Genomic DNA, 25,134 nt, shown 5'->3' on the forward strand with positions numbered 1-25,134 from the left:
ACTTTAGCTAAAATATGCAAACTTTCTGTGGGTCAGTTTCTTTATCTCTACAGTAGCAATAATAGTAGTATTTAACTCACAGTGTTGCTATAAGGATTAAAATTAATATGGACAAGGTACTTTAAAGCGGTGTCTGCTGCATAGTAAGCACATACTAAAAGTTGCTCTAATTGGTATTATGATCAGGCTAGATTGATGAACGATACAAAGATAAATTAGATGTAAATTGTTACCCTTAAAGAACTTCCAGATTAGTAGAGTGGTAAGTTATATATCCACATACCGTCCATGGTAGATGGGGGAAGGATATAGGAAGATGGCTAAACTTCTGCCCTTTGCACCATGTTCTGTCTTTCTTTCTATCTCTCTAGCTCTTTCCCAAGAAAAACTGTGATCAGAACTCAATGGTCAGAAAATCCTTGATTGAGCCACATTTTACAAGTAGTCAGATGACTATGCCTTAAAGATAAGTGACCATAAATGATGTTCTGTCTTTTCCTTCTTAGGCAGGGTATGGCTCCAAGGGTCAGGCAGTTAACATCATCCATGTAGCTGGCTGGGTTAAGACTCAGGGTCTGCTTCTCAAACCTGGCCATCTTAGCAGCAGAGAGAAGCAAGCTTCATTTGGGACTTAACCCTTAGCCAACATCCAACTCAGTTTTGTTTTTCCCCAAAGAACCCTCAGAAATGAGCATTTGCCCATAATCAAATGGTAATCTGTTTCACATTCTATCATTGCTCTGAATATATAGATTCTGGGTTAAGAACCTCAAGGGAAAGAAGTATGAGTGGTAGGATTCAAGCACTAAGACCCTATCTGAACTCCTGACCATAGAGAGCAAAGAGGGTCATGGCAGACTGTGTGCTGTGGAAGAATATCTTCTGTGGGAGAAGGAAAAAATCAGGGAAGGCTTCCTGAAAGAGGTGGCATTTGAGCTGAGACTGTAAGGATGAGTAGTATAGGCTTAGACAGTGGGACCCTCAAAGAATTCTGAACACTAGCATAGTTAAACCAAAACATAACTTAAATTTTTAAAAATGACCATGTTAGGGGGTGATCATTTTCTTGAGACAGCAAATTAGCCAGCATCCTGCCTCTGGATTTGAGGATTTTGGGCAATCTGGATACTGGGGAAATAGTCTCTGGGTAGGGTAGGTAATGGTCAGTAGGCTCTCTCTCAGTTTCAGTGGATTTCCATTCCCATCTCCATTATTCAAATTCCTTTTTTTCTGATTTTTGTACTCAGTTTCATGGCTATTTGAGACATAAGAAGGGGGTACCCTGCACAGAGGGAACAAGTAGCCTAGTCACTAGAAATGGACAATCTCAAGTGTACTGATAGAATAAGTCAAAGGCATTACTTGCGCTTCTTCACTTGCCACATCCTCCAAGGTCAGTCAGGTTCCCTCCTTCCTTCTCCACTGAATCTATCCTAGGAGATAACCTCTCATCTCCTGAATCCATTGATAATTTTGAGTCTTCATGCTATCAGGCCACACCTTGGTAGGAAACACACCTCTTTTTCTTTGCCTTCTGGGACACCCCTCTCTCCTGGTTCTTCTTCCCTCTCTCTGGCAACCCCTCCTCAGCCCCCGCTTTTAAGGCAATGTCACTGTTAATTTCTAAGTGTCTTGGGAAAGTCTCTATTCAGGACCCACAGGACTGAAGCCCAAGCCCAGACCCAGGGTAATCTAGCAGAGGCACTGCCTCTGATAGGCCCATGCCACTTACATCCCAACTAGCACCCACCAGATGGTGGTAGAATCTGTATGCAAAGAGGAAGTGAAACTGTCAGAGAGAAGAGGGTAGGAGAAGAATGGAGAGTAAAAGCTCAGGGTGAGGGAAGGGGAGATATGGTTGTAAAAGGAAGTTGAGCCTGGGAGGAAATTTCAGATAAAGCAGTTGAATATTCATTCAGGGAGCAGGTTGAATTTTTTTTTTTTTTTTTTTTTTGAGACTGAGTCTCACTCTGTTGCACAGGCTGGAGTGCAATGACGCAATCTCAGCTCACTGCAACCTCCCCACCTCCTGGGTTCACGCAATTCTCCCGCCTCAGGCTCCTGAGTAGCTGGGATTACAGGCGTGCACCACCACGCCCGGCTAATTTTGTATTTTTAGTAGAGACGGGGTTTCACCATGTTGGCCAGGCTGGTCTCGAACTCCTGACCTCCTGATCCACACGCCTCAGCTTCCCAAAATGCTGGGATTACAGGCGTGAAGCACCACACCCGGCCCCATCACAGACTTTTGAGTGCAATGCCAACAGGTTAGAGGCAGGCTTCAGAAGGGTTAAACCAGTTTTATGTGCAGAATGGTGGGGGGCGAAGTAGACACACTAGGGATCGGTACAAAGCCCTGCTGCCTGCTGTGCGATCACCTCACCTAAATGCGTTCCCTCTTCTGTGTCGCTGAAGTCTTTCCTACTTCATGGCTTGACTCTATAAAGCTGTCCTTTATGGCTGTGGCCCACCTGATGTCCACGTTCATAAAACTTTCTGGACTATACAATGAACATATCATTCTCTCCGCAGAGAGACTCAAAGGACGTACAGAATCTGAGCTTATCCTTCATTTGTTAGATGCATGAGCCCAATCAGAATATAAGGTCTCACATACCACATTTAAGTCACCTGGCAGCACTAGGCTGTGTACAATGTAAAGATACATTAGATGCTTTCAAAAACAGATGGGCTTCGGAATATTTATTCTTTTCTAGAGTGACAGATTCTGCCACATGGCTCTCCAGCTAGAAGACTACATTTCTTAGTCTCCCTTGAAGCTAGGTCATTGTAACTATGTTTTTGCCAAAGGAATGTGAACAGCAGTAATGTGGGCAGCCAGCCTAAAAGGTAACTACTTGCCCTGAACTTCTCTTTTTCTTTCCCTCAATCTTGAACAAGGACATGCAAGCAACCTGGTTTCTACTGTACAGATGGGGACAAAGCCTCAGGGGGATGGTACAGCAACAAGACGGAAAGAACCCGGGTCCCTGAATGACCTTGTGGAACAGAGTCATCCCACCAGCCCCAATCCAACCAGACTCTTATCAGAGAGAAAAATAAACTACCTTATTTAAACCACTATATGTTAAAATCTCTAATTCAGGAGTTAAGCCTCTACTTAATACATTTCCCCAAATCCATTCTCTCCATCTTCTTTAATACAATAATTCTGATTTTTGAACTGGGCATATTATGTCTCAGCTAATAGGCTCTACTTTACATCCTCCTTTGTACCTATGTGCAACCACATGATTAAGTTGTGGCCAAAGAAGTATAAAAATTGTTATATGAAACTTCCAAGTAATCCCTTTATAAAGTAGTCAGTGACCTTCTTCCTGCTTCATTTTTCCCACTGTCTAGAATGTGAACATAATAGCTGTAGCTCAAGCAGTTATTTTGAACCATGAAGTTACACGCTAAGAATTGTGAAAAAACAGAAGGGCAGGATCCAGAGACACTGGTGACCAAGGAGCCTCCACACCAGTTCTGGATTACCTATTTCTAGGTTTCTTTCTGTAAGAGAGAAACTTCTATCTTGTTGAAGCTATTAATGTTTGCTTGTTGTATACAGCTGAACTTAATCCTAACAACAGATACATCCACTAACAGATATGAGCTCCTGGGACTCAACACTTCAAACCCCAGCTTGATTGTTGGATATCCCTCTTAGCAGAAGAAAAGGAAAGTCACTACTTCCCAAAGTTGCTTAAAGTAAGAGGCCAGTTTCCATTCCTTCTGACCACCATCCGCTTGGCTTTTGTGCTCGTTGAAGCAGCTCTACAGGGAGGCCCTTGGCTGACAAACTCCCAGTCTGCGGGTCCAGCAGGCCACAACAATGGTGGCTTGCACTAGGGGACCATAACATACGTGGCGTCATAAAAGAAGAGGGATGGGAGTGGGGAGGCTGATGTGACCCAGCTCTGACGGGTCAGTGAGCAGGAACAGAATGCTACGAGGTGGGCGCTGCTCACTGCAAATTTAGGTCAATACAGACAGGGAGGAAATAAGGCAACCTCTCTCTTTAGGTTGGGGTTTTTCTGCTTCCCCCTAGCTGCCCTGGCCAGATGGCGGCCTCCTCCCCTATAACCCAACCCCAGGCGGCAAAGGCGGAAGCCAGATCTAAGAACTGGGGGAGCTTAGACTCAGCACCCACCCCTATCCACAGCCTTGCAGAACTTGGATGACCCCTCCCTCTCCCAGCCTCACTCTCCCCATCTGTAAAGCGGGCGGCAGGCATTGACAGCTCTTTGGGCCTTTCCTCCAGGCCGGCGGAGGTCTGGGCACTGCGCTCCCCATCCTGGCCTCGCCTCTGCAAGAGCTGCCTCCACGGACATCTTTTCCGACCCCCTCCCCCTCCCCCGCCCCCTCTCCTCGTTCCCCCGATCCTCGGTCCCCCACCCTGGGTCTCCCCTCCCGCAACCCCTCGCCCTCCCGCAGCCTCACCCTCCTCCGACAGGTAGCGCAGGTCGTAGAACTCCCCCGCGAAGGTGCCGTAGGAGGAGTCGTGGCGCGGCACCGCCTCGTCGGCCCCCGTGTCCCCCCGCGCGCGGCCCCGGGGTCCCCCGTCGTCCGCGGGGCTGGCTGCGCAGGCGGCGGGCCCCGTCAGTAGCAGCAGGAGCAGCGGCGCCCAGACCCCCGGGTGCTGCCGGGGCGGCCGCGCCATCGCTGCGCACAGATCCCGCAGCCAGGCCGCTCGGGCCGCAGCGGGGGCGCCGCGGGCGCGGGCCGGGACTGAGCCGCCGCCGAGGCCACCAGCACGCGCCCGCGCAGCCGCGGAGCTTCCCGCACCCCCGCCTCCCTGCCTCGGTCTGCGCATCCTCGCTCCAGCACCGCAGCCTCCCCCTTCCTCTTGGAACCCCCTCCTCCCCGCACCGGTCTCTCCTTCCTAGCAGCTTCCCTTCTCCCATCCTTCTTTCCATTCTCCCCATCTCCCCGACTTGCCTCCACTCAGGCAGATTTGGCCCTTCTAGCCCCTTGCTACTCCGGAGTATGGTCCGCGGACCGGCAGCATCAGCATCACCTGGAAGCTTGTTAGCATCGCTAAGGCCCCACTCCGGACCCATGAAGCAGCATGTTCATTTCACCAAAATTCCCAGGAGATCCCAATGCACGTTCAATTTATGAAACGCTCCTCTAGAGAGTTTACCCTGGACACACCTGGTCAGTGCTGCCTCCTCAACCTTGTGCCGGCACTTTTTGGTTTACGTAAAGCACTTGCTAGACCTATTATTTCTTGGATCATCACAGAAGGAACTTGAAATTGCAAGACCCCCACTATAGAGCTAGGTAAAGTGAGGTGTTTAGAGACAGAGAAGACTGGATTCACCTGCTTCCTCTCCAGGCTCTTGCGGTGTGTAATCAACAGAGGCTGATGCCAGTAGGTAACCTGTCCCCCTTCAAAACTAGGCTTCTGGTTTACTCTCTTTACCTGCAGCAAGCACGCACAGGCCTTGGAAGGCTCACACCGTGTCTGAGGGCCATGCTGAATTGTTGATTTTTCTCAAATCCATTCCTGCTGCTTGCAATTCACTTTTGGCTATTTACTCAGCCATCCATTGATTCACACCAAGCATTTGCTTTATGGCAGGTCCCAGGGTTCTCTTCTGATGATGGTTGTTGGGGTGATATATTCGAATTGCTAAGCTGTTTTCCATTAGAGACGCGGACGCAATTCCTTTCAGGCTGGTGTTGCAGAGCCAGCATTTTAACCTGCTTTTCCTATTTTATTATTTTATTTTATTGCATAAACAAAATAATCATGGAGGCAGAAAAGCATAGAGGTCCCAAATGCAGACCTAGAAGTCAGACTGCCTGATCTCTCATGATTAGTCACTGACATGATGCAATGAAGATTAGGGAAGATCATAGGGGTAAGGATCAATAGGGTTCAGTGCTGTAAGTGGCATGCACACATGTACACAATATTGTGAAATGTTAATATTCAAAAGGAAACTAGTGATCTTAACCCTTTATGGCCTGATTGGCTGAGAGATAAGGGTAGTGCTGTTGAAATAGGGGAGACGTGAAGGGGGACTTAGAAGTCAGGTATTTTCTATTAGGTATCAGCTAACAGTGGGCTGTCCAGCTGGAATTTAAACATGTTAATCCTGATGGCGGAAATGAGGTGTAATTCATGAAAACCTTGAGCTTCACTAGGTCCCCCAACATAGCAGTTGTCACAAAAAATAGGTCAGATTATTTGAAAAAGGTAAGATGAACTATGATTACTTTAAAAACTCAAGAGACTTCTTCCCAAAAAAGCATAGCTTGGCAATGCATAACATTCTAAAAAAGCGAATCCAACAGATTGAAAATCTGTTAAAGTGTAGTCCTTCAAAAAACAACAACAACAACAAAAAACAAAAAACAAAAACCTTAAACCTTTCTTAAAAATTGAAATTTCTTTCTTTTCTTCTCTTTCTGTTCACCAGGGAAGGTATGGTCAATTTAAAATGGACCAAGGTTTAGCCAAAAAAAGAAAGCATTAGATTTTTGATTTCAGTGTAGATTCTCTGGTTTGGGAATACAAGCTTTTACCTCTTACTTTCCTTTTTATTCCCTTCATTTTGGTTACTGAAATTAACAATAATGGTGCCCAAATAGAAGGCAAATGAAAACCAGGCCATTCTTCTCCTAGTAAATTAATCTGATATAAAAACATGTGGGCAGCTGGGCACGGTGGCTCACGCCTGTAACTCCAGCACTTTGGGAGGCCGAGGTGGGCAGATCACAAGGTCAGAAGATCGACACCATCCTGGCTAACACGGTGAAATCCCATCTCTACTAAAAATACAAAAAATTAGCCGGGCATGGTGCTGGGCGCCTGAAATCCCAGCTACTCAGGAGGCTAAGGCAGGAGAATGGCCTGAACCCAGGAGGCGGAGCTTGCAGTGAGCCGAGATCAGGCCACCGCACTCTAGCCTGGGCGACAGAGTGAGACTCCATCTCAAAAAAAACAAAAACAAAAACAAAACAAAACAAAACAAAAAAACACCACGTGGGCTTTCTATATTGTTTTTATGGGGGTATTTGGGTATTTTGGGGACGGTTTGCAACTACAGCCTAAAATGAAGTTTGCAGGTAATCTATGTATTTCAATTCTCTCTCTACTCATGTGGACTTACAGGGGGACACAGATAGGCTTCAGGGGTGATATGAGGACCTTATGAAAGTGCTGGAATAATGTTGTGATGTATGGGTTTTTCTAGGGAGAAAACCCATAGCTTTTTTTTATGAATTATTTTTTCCATGTTCAACTTTTTTTTAATTTACTTTATGTTCTGGGATACATGTGCAAAACGTACAGGTTTGTTACATAGGTATACATGTGCCATGGTGGTTTGCTGTACCTATCAACCCATCATCTAGGTTTTAAGCCCTGCATGCGTTAGGTATTTGTCCTAATGCTCTCCCTCCCCTTGCCTCACCCCCCACAACATGCCTTGGTGTGTGATGTTCCCCTCCGTGTCCATGTGTTCTCACTGTTCAACTCCCACTTATGAGTGAGAACATGCAGTGTTTGGGAAAACCTATAGCTTTTATGGGTCACTCAAGCCTTATGCCTTTTCAGGGCCTAGCAACCTATTCGGCTCCTTCCATTTCATGAAATTCTCTCCCATCCACTCAAATTGCCTTTGGGGATTTTCTTTCTCTTCATGTTTTCTGACAAGATTTAAGCCCTGGAAAGAGTGGAGGCAGACCTGTTCCAACCCTAAGCACATGCTCCCCTCTTAGTTACATCCTAGGTTTGCAGAGACCCTCTGTTCCCCACCAGTGTAACTCTACAGAACAGCTAAGAAATATTGTAGTTTCCTCTACTGTGCACATTTTCTGGGGAGGAACTTTGCCTGAACATTCTGAGACCACTGGCTGTACAAGAGCTGGCCACTCAAACAAAAACTTAGAGATGAATCAGATTTAAATTCATTTTCATTTTAAAAAGAAAGACAGTACCTTTATTTTCTCTGCACCTCAAAGCCATTTCTCTGACACAACCTTTTTTGTGATTAAAAACTCCCACAAATCATTGCCGCATCTTGGTATCTGATGAGTAACCGATTTGCCCAGGCTTCTGACTGTCTAGTATATATAATTTTTCACTTTGGATTTTGTAAGAAATAAAAGCTGTGATTGTGGCAGTTCCTTAGAAAGTTAAACATGGAGTTTCCATGTGACCCAGCAATTCCATGATAATTTAAAACAGATGTTCACGCAAAAACTTGTACACGAATGTCCATAACAATATTATTATTATTATTATTTTATTTTATTTTTTTTCTGAGACAGAGTTTCACTCTTGTTGCCCAGGCTGGAGTGCAACGGCGCAATCTCGGCTCACCGCAATCTCTGCCTCCCGGGTTCAAGTGGTTCTCCTGCCTCAGCCTCCCTAGTAGCTGAGATTACAGGCATGCAACACCATGCCCAGGTAATTTTGTATTTTTAGTAAAGATGGGGTTTCTCCATGTTGGTCAGGCTGGCCTCAAACTCCTGACTTCAGGTGATCTGCCCACCTTGACCTCCCAAAGTGCTGGGATTACAGGTGTGAACCACCGCGCCCAGCCTAACAGTATTATTCATAATAGCCAAAAAGCAGAAGCAACCCAAATATCTATCAACTGATGCAACTGATGACTGGATAAGCCAAATATGGCATATCCATATAATAACACATTATTCAGCCATAAAAAGGAGTGCAGTTCTGATACATGCTACAACATGGATGAACTTTGAAAACGCTATGTTAAATGAAAGAAGCCAATCACAAAAGACTACATATTGTATGAGTTTGTTTGTATGAAATTTCCAGAATAAGCAAATCCATAGACAGAAAGTAGATTCATGGTTGCCAGGTGATGCCAGGGGTTAGAATCAGTAGTGACTGCTAACAGATATGGGGTTTCCTTTTGGCATGATGGCATTGTTCTGGAATTAGATAGCGGTATTTTCTACACAACATTGTGAATTCATTAGAAACCACTGAATTGTATGCTTTAAAATGGTTATAGTGATGAATTTTATTTGAGTTTTTAAAACTGTAATTTTTGAAGTGGTGAAAGATAAATATGATATCAGAATATTCGTCTGCTATATTCCTGGGGAATATAAAATTCTGGGTACATGCAAGTGGGATCTTCTGAATGCCCTAGGATCTCAAACTCTTCAAACATAGAATTTCCTGTGCAGTCTACAATCCATAAAGCTGTGGGTTGCAGGTTTCCCAGACCCCTTGCAATAACCTTCCATGCCCACTGGGAATCTGCATCCTACAGTTTGGAGCCCTAGCTCTGGAATGACTATGTCAGTAAGCTGATTGTTTCCCCCTGGACATAAGGTGTGTGTTGTGTGCCCATATGGTGTTGTTGTTTGGGTTTAAAATATATAAAAAATGTGAAACAATTGCGCCAATTCATTTTCATCCCTATGAATCCATCCAGCACAATTTCATCTTCTCAGTCACAATGCCAAGCACCCATCATTCACTTAAATAGGCAAATAACCAGGACAACTGCTGAAACCATGGAATCCTCTTATTTTACTGGTTAGAGGTGAGCTGCCAAAGGTACTGGGTTTCAAATACAGTAACAGCCAACTTGTTTGTGGTCAGACTTCCAGTGACGTCAACCTTCGGAAACTTCAACGTCTGTGAACTCAGGGGGAAGCGGGGAAGAAGCAGGAAGCCCAGAGCCTCCTGGAAACACTGGCCAAAAAGCCCATGCATCCCTCCTTGGAAGCCAAGCAAATCTGACACATAGGAAATACTGGCTTTCCTGGCTTCCCCAAGAAACCTTCAGCTTTGCCCTGGAGGTTTCCATCAGCGAGCAGGAGGTGAAGAGCAGAAGCCTCAGAAAGCAGGTTAGAAGAGGAAGAGGGTGCTGAGTTGGCAAGAAGTGACAGCCCCATATTGTACGGGAACATATTTTGTATCATGTGCACAAGATAAAGAACAGCTAAAGCTGTTTTAAAAGTATAGCCGGGGGACATAGGGGTAAAAGGCCCCAAACGCTACAGTTGCCCCGGATAGCTCCACTGATAGAGCAGAGAGCAGTAAAAAACCATCAGTGAGAACAGCATAATATCCTATAAAAGGCCAAGCCAAGCCCTACACATATTGATAGCTCTTAATGATATCACTGCACCGTACCAAGGTACAAAAGGGGCTGATGTTTATAATCATGACCATGACTCATGAAGAAAAGGTTAAATACGCTCCAGTATACTCTGTTTACTAAGGCAGGGAAGTGCGTAATACATTTTAGAAAGATTTCCCTCAAAAAAAAATATTAAAATTTTAAAGATTCAGCACTTAAAGGGTTACTCCTCGGTTATCTGAATATTCGCATACATTCCTCATTTTACAACAATACTGGTAAATGAGGCATTACCTTTTTTTGTAGTCATTAGTATCAAATTATTGGCACCATTCAGTTTTAAGGAGAGGGACAGGAGAGCAAACTATACAATATAACATAAAAATACAGTTCTGATACAAATATATGAGATCAGTTCCTCTTAACAAGTGGTCGTAAGAAATGAATGAACATTTTACACACAAGGAAATACAACTAGTAAATCATCACATGGAAAAGTGCTCAGCCTTGCTAGCAATTAATGAAATAAAACAACTCTTCAAGAATAACTATACATACCTATTAAACTAGCGAAAATAAATAAAAATGGCAAAACCCAATACTGACAGAGCTATTGGTAAACAGAAATGCTTATACATTGCTGGTGGCATCATAAATTGTCGAGGGGATTCAAGCATTCAGAGGGGGTGGGGAGGCTAAACTAGATGACCTTTAAGGTCCTTCCAACCCAAAGATTGGATCTTTCTAGAAAGCAATCTGGCAATATAAAACAAGAGCTATAAAATACTTCATGCTCTTTGACCTTGTAATCCCTCTTTGGAGATATTCCTAAGGGAATAATCCAAAAGAAGGAGCAGTTTTGTTTTTTTTTTACAGACATTCATAGCAGCACTATTTATAAGAATGAAAAATTAGATATAACTCAAATATCTAATAATGGGGTGAAGTGAGGTTACCCATGTTACACAGATAAAAGATATTTAAATTGGTGAGAGTAGAATCTGTGTTGACAAGTGGAGACAAGTGTTAGGCGGAGAAGTAAAACAAAGGAGAATGTACACAATGATCATAGCTATGTAAAAATATGTGTGTATTCATTGAGAAAGCTAGGGAACTAATTTAGAGGGATATTTTGTGGTTAGGGGGTTCCTTTATTCCTGCAAAGTTGTTCAAGTGCATTAATAAAAATTTAAAAACACATTTCTTGAAACTATATAAAAAGAGCAAAACTTCTTCTGGTCAAGATTCTATCAATAGGACTTGAATCGATCAACTTTAGAAATAATTTTCTGAATCTTCTTGATATTGAATCATCTTAACCTTGTAAGGATTTTTAGACAATGTAAGCTATCATCTCCTACTTTGGGTTCAATGATAAATTCTATTTATTCCAAATAATATCATATCCAAAGAGTTCACAAGTTGAATTATATTTCAGATTAAGCTGAAGTACCTTCAGTCATAGTGATATGTAACTTTCTTTTTTTAGTTCATCTACTCACATCTGAATACAAATGAATGTTAAAGACTTTATAAGATCTGTATATTTATCAGTGTAAATGAAAAACCAGCAATAAAGAATTATTCTTTCATTAAAAATGACTCTTTAACAAACAGTCAAAGCTCGGTGCAAGTTTCAATCATACAAAATCAAATGGTTGAAATTGATAGTAAAAGATCCCACATCATATTAACCCCTGTGGTTATTAACAGATACACACAGGTACTTCTGAAAAGGAATCCCGTTTTCCCATCTTTCTTTTCCTAGACTTATCAAATCCTGTCTCAACTACATAGAGTAATAGAAAAACTCTAATGCTTAGGAGACATAAAATAACTTTTCCCATAAAAGTCAAGCCAGAAATTGGCTTCAACTAACCATGGAGACCTGGGCGAACAGAGCACACATTTGTATGTTGTGCTAGAGTGAGCACACGTAGCCCAAAGAAAGAAGACGGACAGAAGGCACCATGCCATCTTCCAGGTGACAAGGGGAGAATTTCACAGTTCGGTCATCAACAGTCTTTTCATCATTTTCTCTCTCTCCAGTTCCTGCCGGAGTGTCTCTGCACTAAAAAAAAAGTATGTGACAAAATAGTGAGAAGATCCCTCAAAAATTGCAGAAGCAGACAGCTTAAGTATCATCTCCCAGGTTCATTCCTGATCTCAGTGTTGGACTTTCTTTTTTAGGCTCCTTGAGGACTACCTACATTTGCTAGCATTTCAGTGATCTCAAATTGGCTACTTATTGGTTTCTCAGTCCCACCATGCTGAGAGTTCCTGGCTGACTATATGTCATTCATCTTTAAACCTCCAGAGCCTTGCACAGTATCTGGTGCATGGCAGCCATTCAGTAAAGTCTTTTTTTTTTTTTTTTTGAGATGGAGTCTCACTCTGTCACCCAGGCTAGAGTACAGTGGCGCGATCTTGGCTCACTGCAACCTCCACCTCCCAGGTTCAAGCGATTCTTCTGTCTCAGCCTCCAGTGTAGCTGGGATTACAGGCACGTGCCACCATGCCAAGCTAATTTTTTGTATTTTAGTAGAGACGGGGTTTCACCATGTTGCCCAGGCTGGTCTCGAACTCCTGAGCTCAGGCAATCCACCTGCCTCGGCCTCCCAAAGTGCTAGGATTACAGGTGTGAGCCACCACACCGGCCCTCAGTAAAGTCTTTTGAATGAAGATGTCCAGGGGTTAGATTTATTTAAATCATGCTTTAAATTGGTTTCATATGCATTTTCTCCCAGGCTTTCATTTGATGAATATCTGAGGGAATGTTGTAACAAATAATTAATTATATTTTAATGAATCAAATTGAATGAAGTAAAATTGGCTGTTTTGAGAAGTTGCCTCTGACTTTTTGGACCTCAGGTCCAGTTGCATATCTATGTAACCTGCCTCCACTGTTTAAACACACACACACAAACACACACACACACACACACACACACACAGAGTAAATACACATCTTTTCATTGTTTTTAACTAGAGATGGGGCCTTGCTATGTTGCCCAGGCTGGACTTTAACTCCTGAACTCCTGGCCTCAACTGATCCTCCCACCTCTGCCTCCTGAGTAGCTGGGATGACAGGCATGAGCCACCACGCCTGGCAAAATACACATCTTTAAAGGCACTAACCAAGTTTAAGAATTTCATTCAGGGTAGAAAACAAAGTTTCTACTGTAGCCAACAAGGCCCTACGCAGTCTGGCCTTAACCCACAACTTCATAGGCCTCCTCTATTGTCATTCACTCTGCTCTGGCCACGCTGGCCCCTTAAACTTCCTTAACCATGTCAGGCACATGTTTCCTCAGGAGCCTTAGCACTGGCTGGTTCCTCTGCGCAGTACTCCTCCCAGGTATCTGCAGCTTTCTCTATAGCCCTTTTCAGGGCTCTGCTTAAATGCCACCTCATTGAGGCCATCCCAGAATACCTTATTGCCATTCACAGTTTCATGTTCCTCCCTATCCCTTGTCAATATCACACACACACACACACACACACACACACACACACACTCATTTGTTGTCTATCTCCTCTAACAGCCTACCCTTGTAAACTTTTTTTTTTTTTTTTTGAGACAAAGTCTCACTCTGTTGCTCAGGCTGGAGTGCAGTGGTGCAATCTCGGCTCACTGAAACCTCTACCTACCAGGTTCAAGCGATTCTCCTGCCTCAGCCTCCCAAGTAGCTGGAATTACAGGTGTGCACCACCACGCCTGGCTAATTTAAGTAGAGATGGGGTTTCACCATGTTGGCCAGGCTGGTCTTGAACTCCTGACCTCAAGGGATCCTCCCTTGTGCTGGGATTACAGGTGTGAGCCACCACACCTGGCCCCTTTATAGACATTTCAATAAATACTTACAGAATAAATGAAAGAATGTAGGAAAAGGCTGTAGGTGTCACAGACACAATTGAACCTAGAGTCTCCGTGGTTTTCCCATCACCAGAATTACCTGCCGGCACCTGCTGACCTGACATACCTGGCTGCCAGAGAAACAGGTTTCCGTGTGGTGTAAATGGTCTGCACTGTGGAGACGGTCTCTGTCAAAGGCCTCAGGGTCGCTGCTGGGATCAGCGGGGAAGTCGGGCCAGGACAGCATTGTAATTTACTGTCTCTGAAGTCTGCCTGGAGAAGAAACAGGAAAGAGGAGATCAATCTCAATTTGGGTTCCACTTTCACACTGTCAGTTTCTCCCTAAGCCTTACTCTACAGTTCCTGTTCTTTTTCACTACCAGCTAAAATGGATTGTCATTTTAAGTGATTTTACTTTGTGCCAGACACCATGCTAAGTACTTGACACATATTAACTCTTGACAACCCTTTAAGGTAGCGATCGTATTTTCTCACATCTTAGGCACCATCAGTTGTAAGATGCACCATTTTTGCATTTGCCAATCAGAAAGAAACATGTAGCCATTTAAACTTTGTCATGCCCACTATCAAACTTTGTCATGCCCAGTGGTAAACGTTCTGATATCGGGAAATGTTAAAAGGTGAAAAAAATGTATATTTTAAAACTGATTTTATGGGGAAAAGTGAGGCTCAGAGAGGTTAAGTAATCTGCCCAAGGTCACACAGTTAGTAAGTGTTAAGAACAGTATTCAGAACCAGGGCTAGCTGACACCATAACTGGGGTCTTTCATTACTGTAGCAGTGGTTCCCAAAGTATGGGCCCTAGACTAGCAGCATCAGCATTATCTTAAAACTGGGTAAAAATGCAAATTCTCAGGCCTCACCCAAGACCATTGGGACCAAGAATGCCTGGGGATGAAGTCCAATGAGATCTCCAGATGATTCTTCTGGAGGAATTACAATAAAGTTTCAGAATTACTGGTCTAGAGTATACTGTCTCATTTGGAGAGGATAATATATTCTTGTCATTTTCATTATATAGAAAACTATGCTGTTTACTTTTATATAGAAAACTTAGAAGATATATAAAAGTAGATCAGGCCGGGCACGGTGGCTCACACTTGTAATCCCAACACTTTGGGAGGTTGAGGTGGGTGGATCACCTGAGGTCAGGAGTTCAAGACCAGCCTGGCCAACATGGCAAAACCCCGTCTCTACTAAAAATACAAAAAATCAGCCAGGCATGGTGGCGCACGCCTGTAATCCCAGCTACTCAGGAGGCTGAGGCAGGAGAATCGCTTGAACCTGGGGGTGGAGTTTGCAGTGAGCCGAGGTTGCGCCACTGCACTCCAGCCTGGGGAACAGACAAGACTCTGTCTCAAAAAAAAAAAAAGTAGATCAATGAAGAAATTCCATAATTCCTTACTCTTGTCATCAGTATATTTCCTCATAGGTTCTCTTTCTCTTCCTCTCTTTCTCTCTCTCGACAGAGTCTCACTCTGTTGCCCAGGCTGGAGTGCAGTGGCACAATGAGAGCTCACTGTAGCCTCAACTCCTGGGCTCAGGTGATCCTTCTGCCTAAGCTTCTCAAGTAGCTGTCACTACAGGTACGTGCCATGCCTGGATAATTTTTTTAATCTTTCGTGGAAACAGAGTCTCACTATGTTGCCCAGGCTGGTCTCAAACTCCTGGTCTCAAGTGATCCTCCCACTTGAGCCTCCCAAAGTGCTGGGATTATAGGTGTGAGCCACCATGCTTGGCCATCATAGTATTTTTTCAATGCATAGTTTTTGTTTGTTTTATATTTTTGATAATACCAGCTATATATTTTATAACTGGATTTCTCATGCTAGTTCTTGGCCCTGAACTTGAAGAAATTTATTACATGATTTTCTAAAGAAGACACTCTGATCATCAAATGAGCAGTATCTTTTTTTTTTTTGAGTTGGAGTTTTTCTCTGTTGCCCAGGCTGGAGGCCACAATCTCAGCTCACTGCAACCTCTGCCTCCCAGGTTCAAGTGATTCTCCTGCCTCAGCCGCCTGAGTAGCTGGGGTTACAGGTGCCTGCTACCGCGCCCGGCTAATTTTTGTATTAGTAAGTGTGAGTGTTAAGAACAGTATTCAGAACAAGGGCTAGCTGACACCATAACTGGGGTTTTTTTTTAGTAGAGACCGGGTTTCACCATGTTGGCCAGGCTGGTCTCGAACTTCTGATCTCAGGTAATCCACCTGCCTTGGCCTCCCAAAGTGCTGGGATTACAGGCATGAGCTACTGCACCCGTCCTTTGATGCCATTTTTTATTCTTTCTGAAAAAAGAGGCAAATTTGCACTGATGGTGCAAAGGCAATAGTGAGTAAATGGGGCAGGGCCTTGGCATGAATTGAGGTAGTGGCACCAAACTGTACTAGTAGTCATTGTGTTCTTCATTGCCATATACTTCAAGTAGAAAAAAAAAAAAAGCCAGCTTCACTAAAGAATGACCTTGAAGAAGCAGTAAAAATTACTTATATTATTAAATCTCAACCCTAAGTGTCTGTCTTTTTAATATTTGTTGAATGAGGAAATGAATGAGTGAATGAATGAACAAGCTTTCACTGGAACAAAGCACGTAACAGAAGGACAGAGCCAGGTTAGAAAGAAGCATGTGGAGCAGAAATCTGGCCAGAGCTAGGCAGGGGTCCCCACCCTAGATGGACCAACATACTGGGCTGAGTATCAGCAGAGATCCAGTTAATAGGCCTGAATACAAAGTAGAAACTGGTTTCGGGATCAAGCAAGAGCCCAGCTATTGAAACCCAGCTCCATCAATGCTAGATCAACTGAGAGACCAACTTTGTGCAGAGCTTCCCAGCACTGCTAAACAACCCCTGTCACTGTGGCCAGGATAGGTCTGGAGGCCTGTGGAGAGGTCAAACCTGCAGAAAGTTCAAGTGTCATGATCTTGGCAGGAAGGAGATGAGAACACTACACACAGGGGTGAGAAAACTGAGAAGCTGAAGCCCATGAGCTTGGCTTCTGTTACCATCCACCTGTCACTGCCTCCCTAGTCATTGTTTCCAGTCTAGTCCACTCTCTTGAGTTACAGACTTGGATTTCCTACTGCCCATTCATTGTGTCCACTCGGATGTTTCAAAGGCATTTCTAATCCATCATAGCCAAAGGCAAACTCATCTCTCCCAACCAAGTCTTTTTCAAAGTTTCCTTATCTCAGTGAATGGACCCACTATCCATCTACATTCTGCAAATCAGAAATCTGGGGACCATTTCTGACCCTCTCTCTGCCTCATCTAATCCTGAATCTTACCAGCCTCCTAAATATCTTCCCTATCTGTGCGCTTCTCTCCACCTCCACCAGCAAAACCACTGTGGGTCAAGCTCTCTGCTCTCTCTCCCTTAAGCCACTGTCCTGCATTCCAGGCTACTGTCCTGAATCCACTCTGCCTGGATGCCACTGTCCTCCCACTGTGATCGCAGGGATCCCTTCCAAGTGCATCTGCCCTGTCACTGCCCTGCTCAAAGTCCCTCAAAGATTTCCCGTTGCTCGTAGGATGGAGATCAGAATCCCTACTGTGGCCTACAAGGCCAACAGGGTTGTGCCCCTCCAGTTTTATCACCACCTACATCCCCTTCCTCCTCTCTCACCCAGCTCCGCTTGCTTTCCGCATCCCAATCCCACTGGCCTGTTTTTCAGTCCCTTGAATGTGTGATGACCCCGCCCGCCCTGGGGGTCTGGCTCATGCTGTTCCCTCTGCTGCTCCAGCTGTCTTCGAGCCACTCTTGCTCAGTTCTTAAAAGTCCCAGCATGGTTTCTGCCATTGGCTTCCTGCTCCATCTTTGCCCCCAGCTTTTGGGAAGGGCTTCCCTGAGTGTCTCACAGCACTGCCAAGGCTGGGCAGAAGGCCAGAGTGCCCCACTACGGCCAACTAAGGGAGGTGGAGCCGGAGCTTCCAGCCGGGGAGCTGTGTCCAGCAAGACTGCAGGGAGCCAGGATGAGTGTCAGGGAAAGAGCATCTAACATCCTGGCAGAGCCCCGTGTCTCTGCCCTCTCATTCTTAAAAGGCAGATGCTGGAAGCAGCTCATGACCCTAGAAATGGACTGTTCTAGGAACCTGTTTTTCCCTCCACCTGCCCTGCTGGACACCTTCCCACCTCTGCTCATCCTCTGAAACTTGAATCAGCCACTGCTCTCTCCCTCCCTATGTGGCTGAAGCCATGTTGGGTAGTGGCCATCATCCATCTCATAAGACTACACTTAGAGCTACCCTTAGCCACCCACAGCCCAACTCACAGATCCTCCAGATGGCACAAAAACCCTTTGGAAGGAGCTTCGGGGATCATAGAAATTGCAAGCTTTGGTTCCTGGGAGGAGGATAGAGTGAGAGGAAGGAGGTGTGGACCTCAGATTCCTTACTTCTGCTCCATCTAATTGCTCATGATACAGTGAGCTTCTGCAGAAGCTTTCATTTAGAGAATGAGTTGAGCCCTGAAAAGAAGCATGAACATTATCAAACTCTCTCATTTTGCAGATGAGGAAACTACAGCATTTAAACATTTGGCAGAATTTTTTAAAAAATCAAGACAGGGTCTCACTCTGTTGCCCAGGCTGGAGTCCAGTGGTGCAGTCATAGATCACTGCAGCGTCAGTCTCCTGGACTCCAGAGATCCTCCTGCCTCAGCCTCCTGGGTAGCTGGGACTACAGGCGGCTGATTTATTATCATTATTATTTTGTAGGGACAGGGTCTCTCTATGTTGCCCAGGCTGATCTCGAACTCCTGGTCTCAAGCGATCCTCCCACCTCGGCCTCCTAAAGTGCTGGGATTACAGGCATGAGCCACTGTGCCTAGCCTTGGCAGAATAAATAAGCTGCCCAGTGACACCCAGAGAGGTGGTGACAAGAAGTCTGTTGTCAGGACAACTTGTTCTCATTCTTCACAACACCCTGCCTCTCCAGCCTTGAGAAACAACAGTCATAACTGACAGGTGTGGGATGTTTTGTGGTTGGTAAAACACTTTCAAATTCTTGGTCCTTTTTGATCCTTGCCCCAACAGTATATGAGGAGGATATTCTTACTACTACTTTCACCTTAAGTAAGAAGAGGGGGCAGGCTCGGTGGCTCATGCCTGTAATCCTAGCACATTGGGAGGCCAAGGTAGGAGGATCACTTTCGCCCAGGAGTTGGAGACCAGCCTAGGCAACACAGTGAGACCTCATCTCTAAAAGCAAAAAAGAAAAAGCTGCTGGTGTTCAGGGTAGTAAAGTGACTTACCTAAGACCACACCATTATCAAGATCCAACCCAAAAGAATTGAAAACAGGTGTTCAAACAGATACATGTACACACATATGCATAGCAGCACTATTCACAATAGCCAAAAGGTGAAAACAACCCCAAAACCCCCAATAAATGAGTGGATAAACAAATTGCAGTATATAGATACAATGGAATAATATTCCATCATAAAAAGAAATGAGGCTGGGCACGGTGGCTCACGCCTGTAATCCCAACACTTTGGGAGGCGAAGGCAGGTGGATCACCTGAGGTCAGGAGTTGGAGACCAGCCTGGCGAACGTGGTGAAACTCCACCTCTACTAAAAATACAAAAATTAGCCAGGCGTGGTGGCAAGCAGCTGTAATCTCAGCTACTCAGGAGGCCGACGCAGGAGAAACACTTGAACCTGGGAGGCGGAGGTTGCAGTGAGCCGAGATCGTGCCACTGCACTCCAGCCTTGGCAATAGAACAGATCTCAATCCATCTCAAAAACAAACAAACAAACAAAGAAATGAAGTATTGATACACGCGTGGATGAACCTCAAATACATTATGCTAAGTGAAAGAGGCCAGTCACAAAAGGTCACATATGATACGATTCCATTTATATGAAATATCCAGACTAGGTAAATCCACAGACACAGAATGCAGACTGGTGGTTGCCAGCGGGTAGGAACAAAGGGAAAATGATGAGGAACTGCTTAATGGGTGTGAGGTTTTTGGAGGACACAATAAAAATGTATTGGAACTGAGAAGTGGTCACTGCACAACACTGTGAATGTACTGTCACTGAATTGTCACTTTAAAATGGTTAATTTTATGCCAATGTCACATCAATAAAATAGAGGCAGACTACAAATCCAAGCTTCTTCCCAATCTCACAGAGTTCAACGGTGATCAAAAGAAGCGGTTGACCTTGCTGTCTGGCATCCCGCAGAAAAGCATACCGCATGGGAACAAGGGTTTAAAATGCACATCTGTTTTCTGGATCTACTTACAGTAAACTGTGGCCCTGTGGTGAAAGCATCAGGAAACGGGTTCATTGTATCAACCGGGAATGTTTTTATCTTCAAAAGAGAGAAAGACAAGGGGGTTACCTTCAGATTAGAAAACAAAGTTTTGCAATCTTTGGCAGAGCACCTTTAAAATGGAACTGAAGTATTCAGGGGTGCCCCCGCAGAGCCTTCCTCACTCGTGTAAGGGCACATACAAAGGGTCCCTCAGGAGTATGAGCTGGTGGTTGTATCTGTGCCTGGAGTTGAACTGTAGGACAGGCCTCAGCAGGGATGACAGCCTGGAGTCTCGTGTTCCTAGAGCGCCCCCGCTCTTGCCTCGCCCTGGAGCTTCCTTCAGCGGGATCTGCTTGGCCTTCCGGGCCTGACTCATAAAAAACCACAATCAAGGTGGATAATGAGGGAGTCAGAGCTGCCTGGGGTGGCTTCTGATGACTTCTCCATAGCTGTGGGAATGGCCTAGAGGCTGCTGAGAGATCACATCCTGGGACACGGTCTCTCACAGCAGGCAGGGTACAAGGAGGCTGGGCTCATTAAGCTAGAAAGTATTCCCTGTCTAATCACTTCAGTTACTGGACTCCCTGTATGCTTTGGCCAGTAGAAGGAGACCTCAGGGAAACCCGTGGAAGCATGGGAGAATCCTGCCCCCACGGCCTTTGGGAACAGATGGCTTGATGCACAAAGATGCCCAGTGCTGGGAGTACCTGTAGTACCGAGCTAGTCTGAAAAAGGCCAGATGAACAGCTGATCAGGTAGTGGTGGTGAAAACGACTCTTGAATTCCACGTCTTTCCCTTTGGTCATTTTGTCTTTGGCCTCCTGAAGGCCTTGGGAAATGGGAGGGCTTATTTTTTCAAACTGGCCTAGGGTATGTCATCAGGCCCAGGAACCAGATGACTCTGACACCAGCTTTGTGCACAATTCCTGGGGGACAGAAACTGTCTGCACACCTGCTGGTGAATGCATACTGTACTACCCGCCAGCAGAGGGCTGCAGCCAAGACACCAAGGCCACCACTGCCCAGGGGCAGCCGGCTTTGTGTGTCTCGAGGTCTTGCCTGTGGACACTGGGATAGCTACTCGATGGTCTTCAGTGGCTCCAATGGGAGGGTGAGGCAGGGATGAGTAAGAACACATTAGCTCAGACCCAAATCAGCCAAGCTTTCCCAAATGGGTAAAGCAGGTCTCCCCCATGTGGGGATGACAATATCCTTGCCGTGTGTACTGAGATGTCCAGCCCAAGCCTGCTCCCCTTCCCCCAAATTTCTTTGGTCTCTTTACACATCTCAAAATTGCCAGAATAGGCCTGAAATTGCCTTTTTGACTCAGATGAGAGAAGGACTCTTGGGGTGAAGTCTTGGGGTACATTCTCCTCTTGTTGCCTATTGAGTCAGCATGGTGCTCTGAGACCAATATCCTAGCGGAAAGTAACAGTCAGATAAGACTCTCAGATCATCATGAAGCAGAGAGGGAAAGTGGTTTATTTATTTACTTATTTTTTGAGACGGAGTCTCACTCTGTCGCCCAGGCTGGAGTGCAGTGGTGCAATCTCAGCTCACTGCAACCTCCGCCCCCCAGGTTCAAGTGATTCTCTTGCCTCAGCCTTCTGAGTAGCTAGGATTACAGGCACGTGCCACAATGCCCAGCTAACTTTTGTATTTTTAATAGAGTTGGGGTTTAACATGTTGGCCAGGCTGGACTCAAACTCCTGACCTCAGGTGATCTGCCTGCCTCAGCCTCCCAAGGTGCTGGGATTACAGGTGTGAGCCACTGTGCCCTGCCAGAAAGAGGTTTATTATTGCTATTAAAGAAAGGTGAAAGTTAGCAATCTCAAAGAATTATTTTATACCTGCTGTAAATTAGAAAAATATATTTCAACAATTACACCCTGTGTTGCTAAGGCTGTGGAGAAAAGCAAAGTCACTCTCTTCTGATGGCACTATCTGTTAGCACAACCACTTTAGAAACGGGGCAAAAGCCAAAGTCACCATATTTAATCCAGTAGGGTCTAGCCTACGAAAATAAAATTCCTGATGCAAAAAGCTATATGTGTTCTCCCGAATAATGACAAACTGGGAACAAAGCGCACGTCCTGCAGTAAAGAATGTGTTAGATAAATGGTAGACCATTCACTTGATGTAATACAAATAGTCATATAATGTGGTAACAAGAACAAGATAGAAACAACATAGCAGCATTAAGTGAAAAGAGAAAAACAGGAGAGAATATGGTTACTATGATTTAACTATGTAAAATTATGAATGATATGAATAAATAGAAGGAAATATGTAAAAATGACAAAAAATCATGCTAAATTGGGATGACAGGTAATTTTGTTCACATTGTCAGGTAGCACTCCTATTACATCATTAGCTTGATAAATAGCAGAAGAAGACAAGTTTAAAGAAGTTTTATTTTCAATAGAAATGCAACTTAAGAGTCCATCTGGTGAGTACCAAAGCATATATTTCTCTCTGGGGAAAGCATCTATGCCCATCAAAATTCTAGGAAAACAGACTCTTCTTGATTCTTGAGGCCTAGAGGCGAAGGGGGCTCCATAGCTGCATGTTCCAAACTGACCAGGGCCAGCTGGACTCCAAATCCTCCATCCATCTGGAGTGAGGGCACCTGTCGATGGGCTCTGCCCGAGATCTGGGGCTTCTGCACGCCCACCCAGGCTTCCACCTCGCCTGGTGGCTCCTGCCCACCTCACCTCTCCTGGCCAGGCCCCTCTCCCTGCCAGGGTACCTACCAGCCTCGTTTTGATTGGAGGGTACATGCAAACTCCAGTGGTCTCTTCCTTCATGGGGAGAGAGAGTGGAGGAGAACAGCGAGAGTGGGCACAGTGGGGGTTGCTGGCGGGCTCTGCCTGCTCACGAGGAGAGGAGAGAAGGGGAGGAGGAGGTGGCAAGAGAGGGGGAGGAGGAAGAGGAGATAGGGGAAGGGAAAGGAGAGAAAGACAGCACAGTGCAAGACAGATCTGGCAACTCCAGACTGTTCTCAAGCCAGCCTCACCCACAGCCTACTTCCAGGCTCTGGCCAACTGGCTTCTGGTCCCACCCTCCACCCTCTCTCTCAGCCTTCTTTTCTCCTTTCTGTCTTTCATCTGTTGTCTCCATCATCTGAGCAGATGACACACCAAGACCCCATTCCCAGGCCTGGTAGGTAGAGGCTATCTCCTGTGCCAACTGCACATGACAGGTAGTGGCTTCTCGACTCACGGTTGAGGGTTCTGAAGCATTGCCCAGGCCAAGCCAGAAAGATAGCCAGGATGACTTAGTGATGTGAGCCATGGACGAAATGAGGAGTGGCCACACACTTGAAGCATTTGCCTTCCATGCTCAGTGCCCTCCTGCACTCTGCTGAACAAGGGCACACACTGTGGTATGCAAGTGAGTGGATATCAACAGAGGGCACCAGGAAAGAAATATATCATGGGGAGAAACATATAGTTTAATTTCTCTTTTTTTTTTTTTTTGAGACTCACTCTGTCACCCAGCTTGGAGTGCAGTGTGATGATCTCAGCTCACTGCAACCTTTGCCTCTCAGGTTCAAGTGATTCTCCTGCCTCAGCCCCCCAAGTAGCTGGGACTACAGGCATGCACCACCATGCCCAGCTAATTTTGTATTTTTAATGGAGATGGGGTTTCACCATATTGACCAGGCTGGTCTCAAACTCTTGACCTCAAGTGATCCACCTGCCTTGGCCTCCCAAAGTGTTGGGATACAGGTGTGAGCCACCATGCCACATTTTTTAAGAGACAGGGTCTTGCTCTGTCACCTAGGCTGGAGTGCAGTCGTGTGATCATAGCTCATGGCAGCCTTAAAATCCTGGGCTCAAGCGATCCTCCTGCCTCAGCCTCCTGAGTAGCTGGGACTACAGTATGTGCCACCACGCCTGGCTAATATTTTAATTTTTCTTTTTTATAGAGGTGAGGTCCCACTATGTTGCCCAGGCTGGTCTTGAACTCCCAGCCTCAAGAGATTCCCCAGGTCCTCGGCCTCCCAAAGTACTGGGATTACAGACATGATCCATTGTGCCCAGCTGTAACATATAGTTTAGGATTTCATATGTCTTGGCTCTTTGTTATCTGTGTTCAGAAAACAAACTGACCCTGACCCATGACGAGATGCATGGGCCCAGCCGTGGCATCTCGTTTGACACTGGGACACCCTGCTACTTAGCTGGAAAATACCAAACATTGTGAAAAAAGTGCCACATCCTTTGGGATACACAGGGTTCTCCACCTTATCCTTGAATAGCACCATGCGCCCAGCAGAGGTCCAACAGCTTGTACTGGTGAGGATGAGGTTGGAGGACAGAGGATGCTTGATGTTAGGAGAGGGAACCACGGACAGGGTTATTTTGGGTTTCAGGGAGGGACCTTTTGCTCCAGAGAACAAATATACACGTCTTTTAGCTCAAGAGAGTTTCCTTAAATAGTTGATATCATCCTGCTGTGAAGAATAAAATACAGCCCCTGGGTAAGTTTCATAGAAAAATGATCAAGAAAATTGCCAGCCTCTTTTCTGTCTCCAAAGTGATCTATCTCTGTCCTCTTTACAATTGTGCAGTCCTGGACAATTTCCAAAGGGCTTTTTACAACTATTATCTCACAATGGTCTTCACGATGGCCTGTTTTACTATTCAAATTTGGGAGATGTAGAAATTGCATTTGCAAAGTCTAAGTTCATGGTTCATTTTGTTGACTGTTTCTAAATCTAGTTTTTAGTCAGGTAAATCCATCTGAGTCACCTGCAGTTAACTTTTACCAGACTATTTAAAACCCTCCTGCTGCTCTCTATGGACCTCAGGGTATATCCTGCGGAAACCTGTCTCCCCGCTGCCCTCAGGAACAGTTCCCACTACTGCCCCAGGGCATCCATACTCCAACCAGAAACA

General features: G+C 45.2%; 2 protein-coding genes across 7 annotated transcripts in view; both read right to left on the reverse strand.

Annotated features, from left to right (window-relative positions):
• Nucleotides 1-4,778, reverse strand: part of FRRS1L (ferric chelate reductase 1 like) — a 30,891-nt gene extending 26,113 nt beyond the window's left edge. Inside the window, exon 1 of the mRNA XM_054500333.1 lies at nucleotides 4,447-4,778. Within this exon, the coding sequence (XP_054356308.1) occupies nucleotides 4,447-4,666 (220 nt within the window). The 5' untranslated portion in view covers nucleotides 4,667-4,778. The remainder of the gene's footprint in view (nucleotides 1-4,446) is intronic.
• A 4,734-nt stretch (nucleotides 4,779-9,512) lies between these two features.
• The window catches only part of EPB41L4B (erythrocyte membrane protein band 4.1 like 4B), a 148,915-nt gene continuing 133,293 nt past the window's right edge, over nucleotides 9,513-25,134 (reverse strand). For 2 of the 6 annotated variants that reach the window (XM_054500337.2, XM_054500336.2), the window contains exons 23-27: nucleotides 22,984-23,100; nucleotides 20,219-20,287; nucleotides 18,238-18,432; nucleotides 14,075-14,220; nucleotides 9,513-12,162 (exon numbers count right to left, since the gene is read on the reverse strand). In XM_054500337.2, coding sequence (XP_054356312.1) covers nucleotides 12,093-12,162; nucleotides 14,075-14,220; nucleotides 18,238-18,432; nucleotides 20,219-20,287; nucleotides 22,984-23,100 — 597 coding nt within the window. In that variant the 3' untranslated portion in view covers nucleotides 9,513-12,092. The remainder of the gene's footprint in view (nucleotides 12,163-14,074; nucleotides 14,221-18,237; nucleotides 18,433-20,218; nucleotides 20,288-22,983; nucleotides 23,101-25,134) is intronic. The other 4 variants (XM_054500340.1, XM_054500339.2, XM_054500338.2 and 1 more) reach the window with 3 other exon arrangements.

Source organism: Pongo pygmaeus, chromosome 13, assembly GCF_028885625.2.
Source record: "Pongo pygmaeus isolate AG05252 chromosome 13, NHGRI_mPonPyg2-v2.0_pri, whole genome shotgun sequence".
Taxonomy (NCBI): domain Eukaryota; kingdom Metazoa; phylum Chordata; class Mammalia; order Primates; family Hominidae; genus Pongo; species Pongo pygmaeus.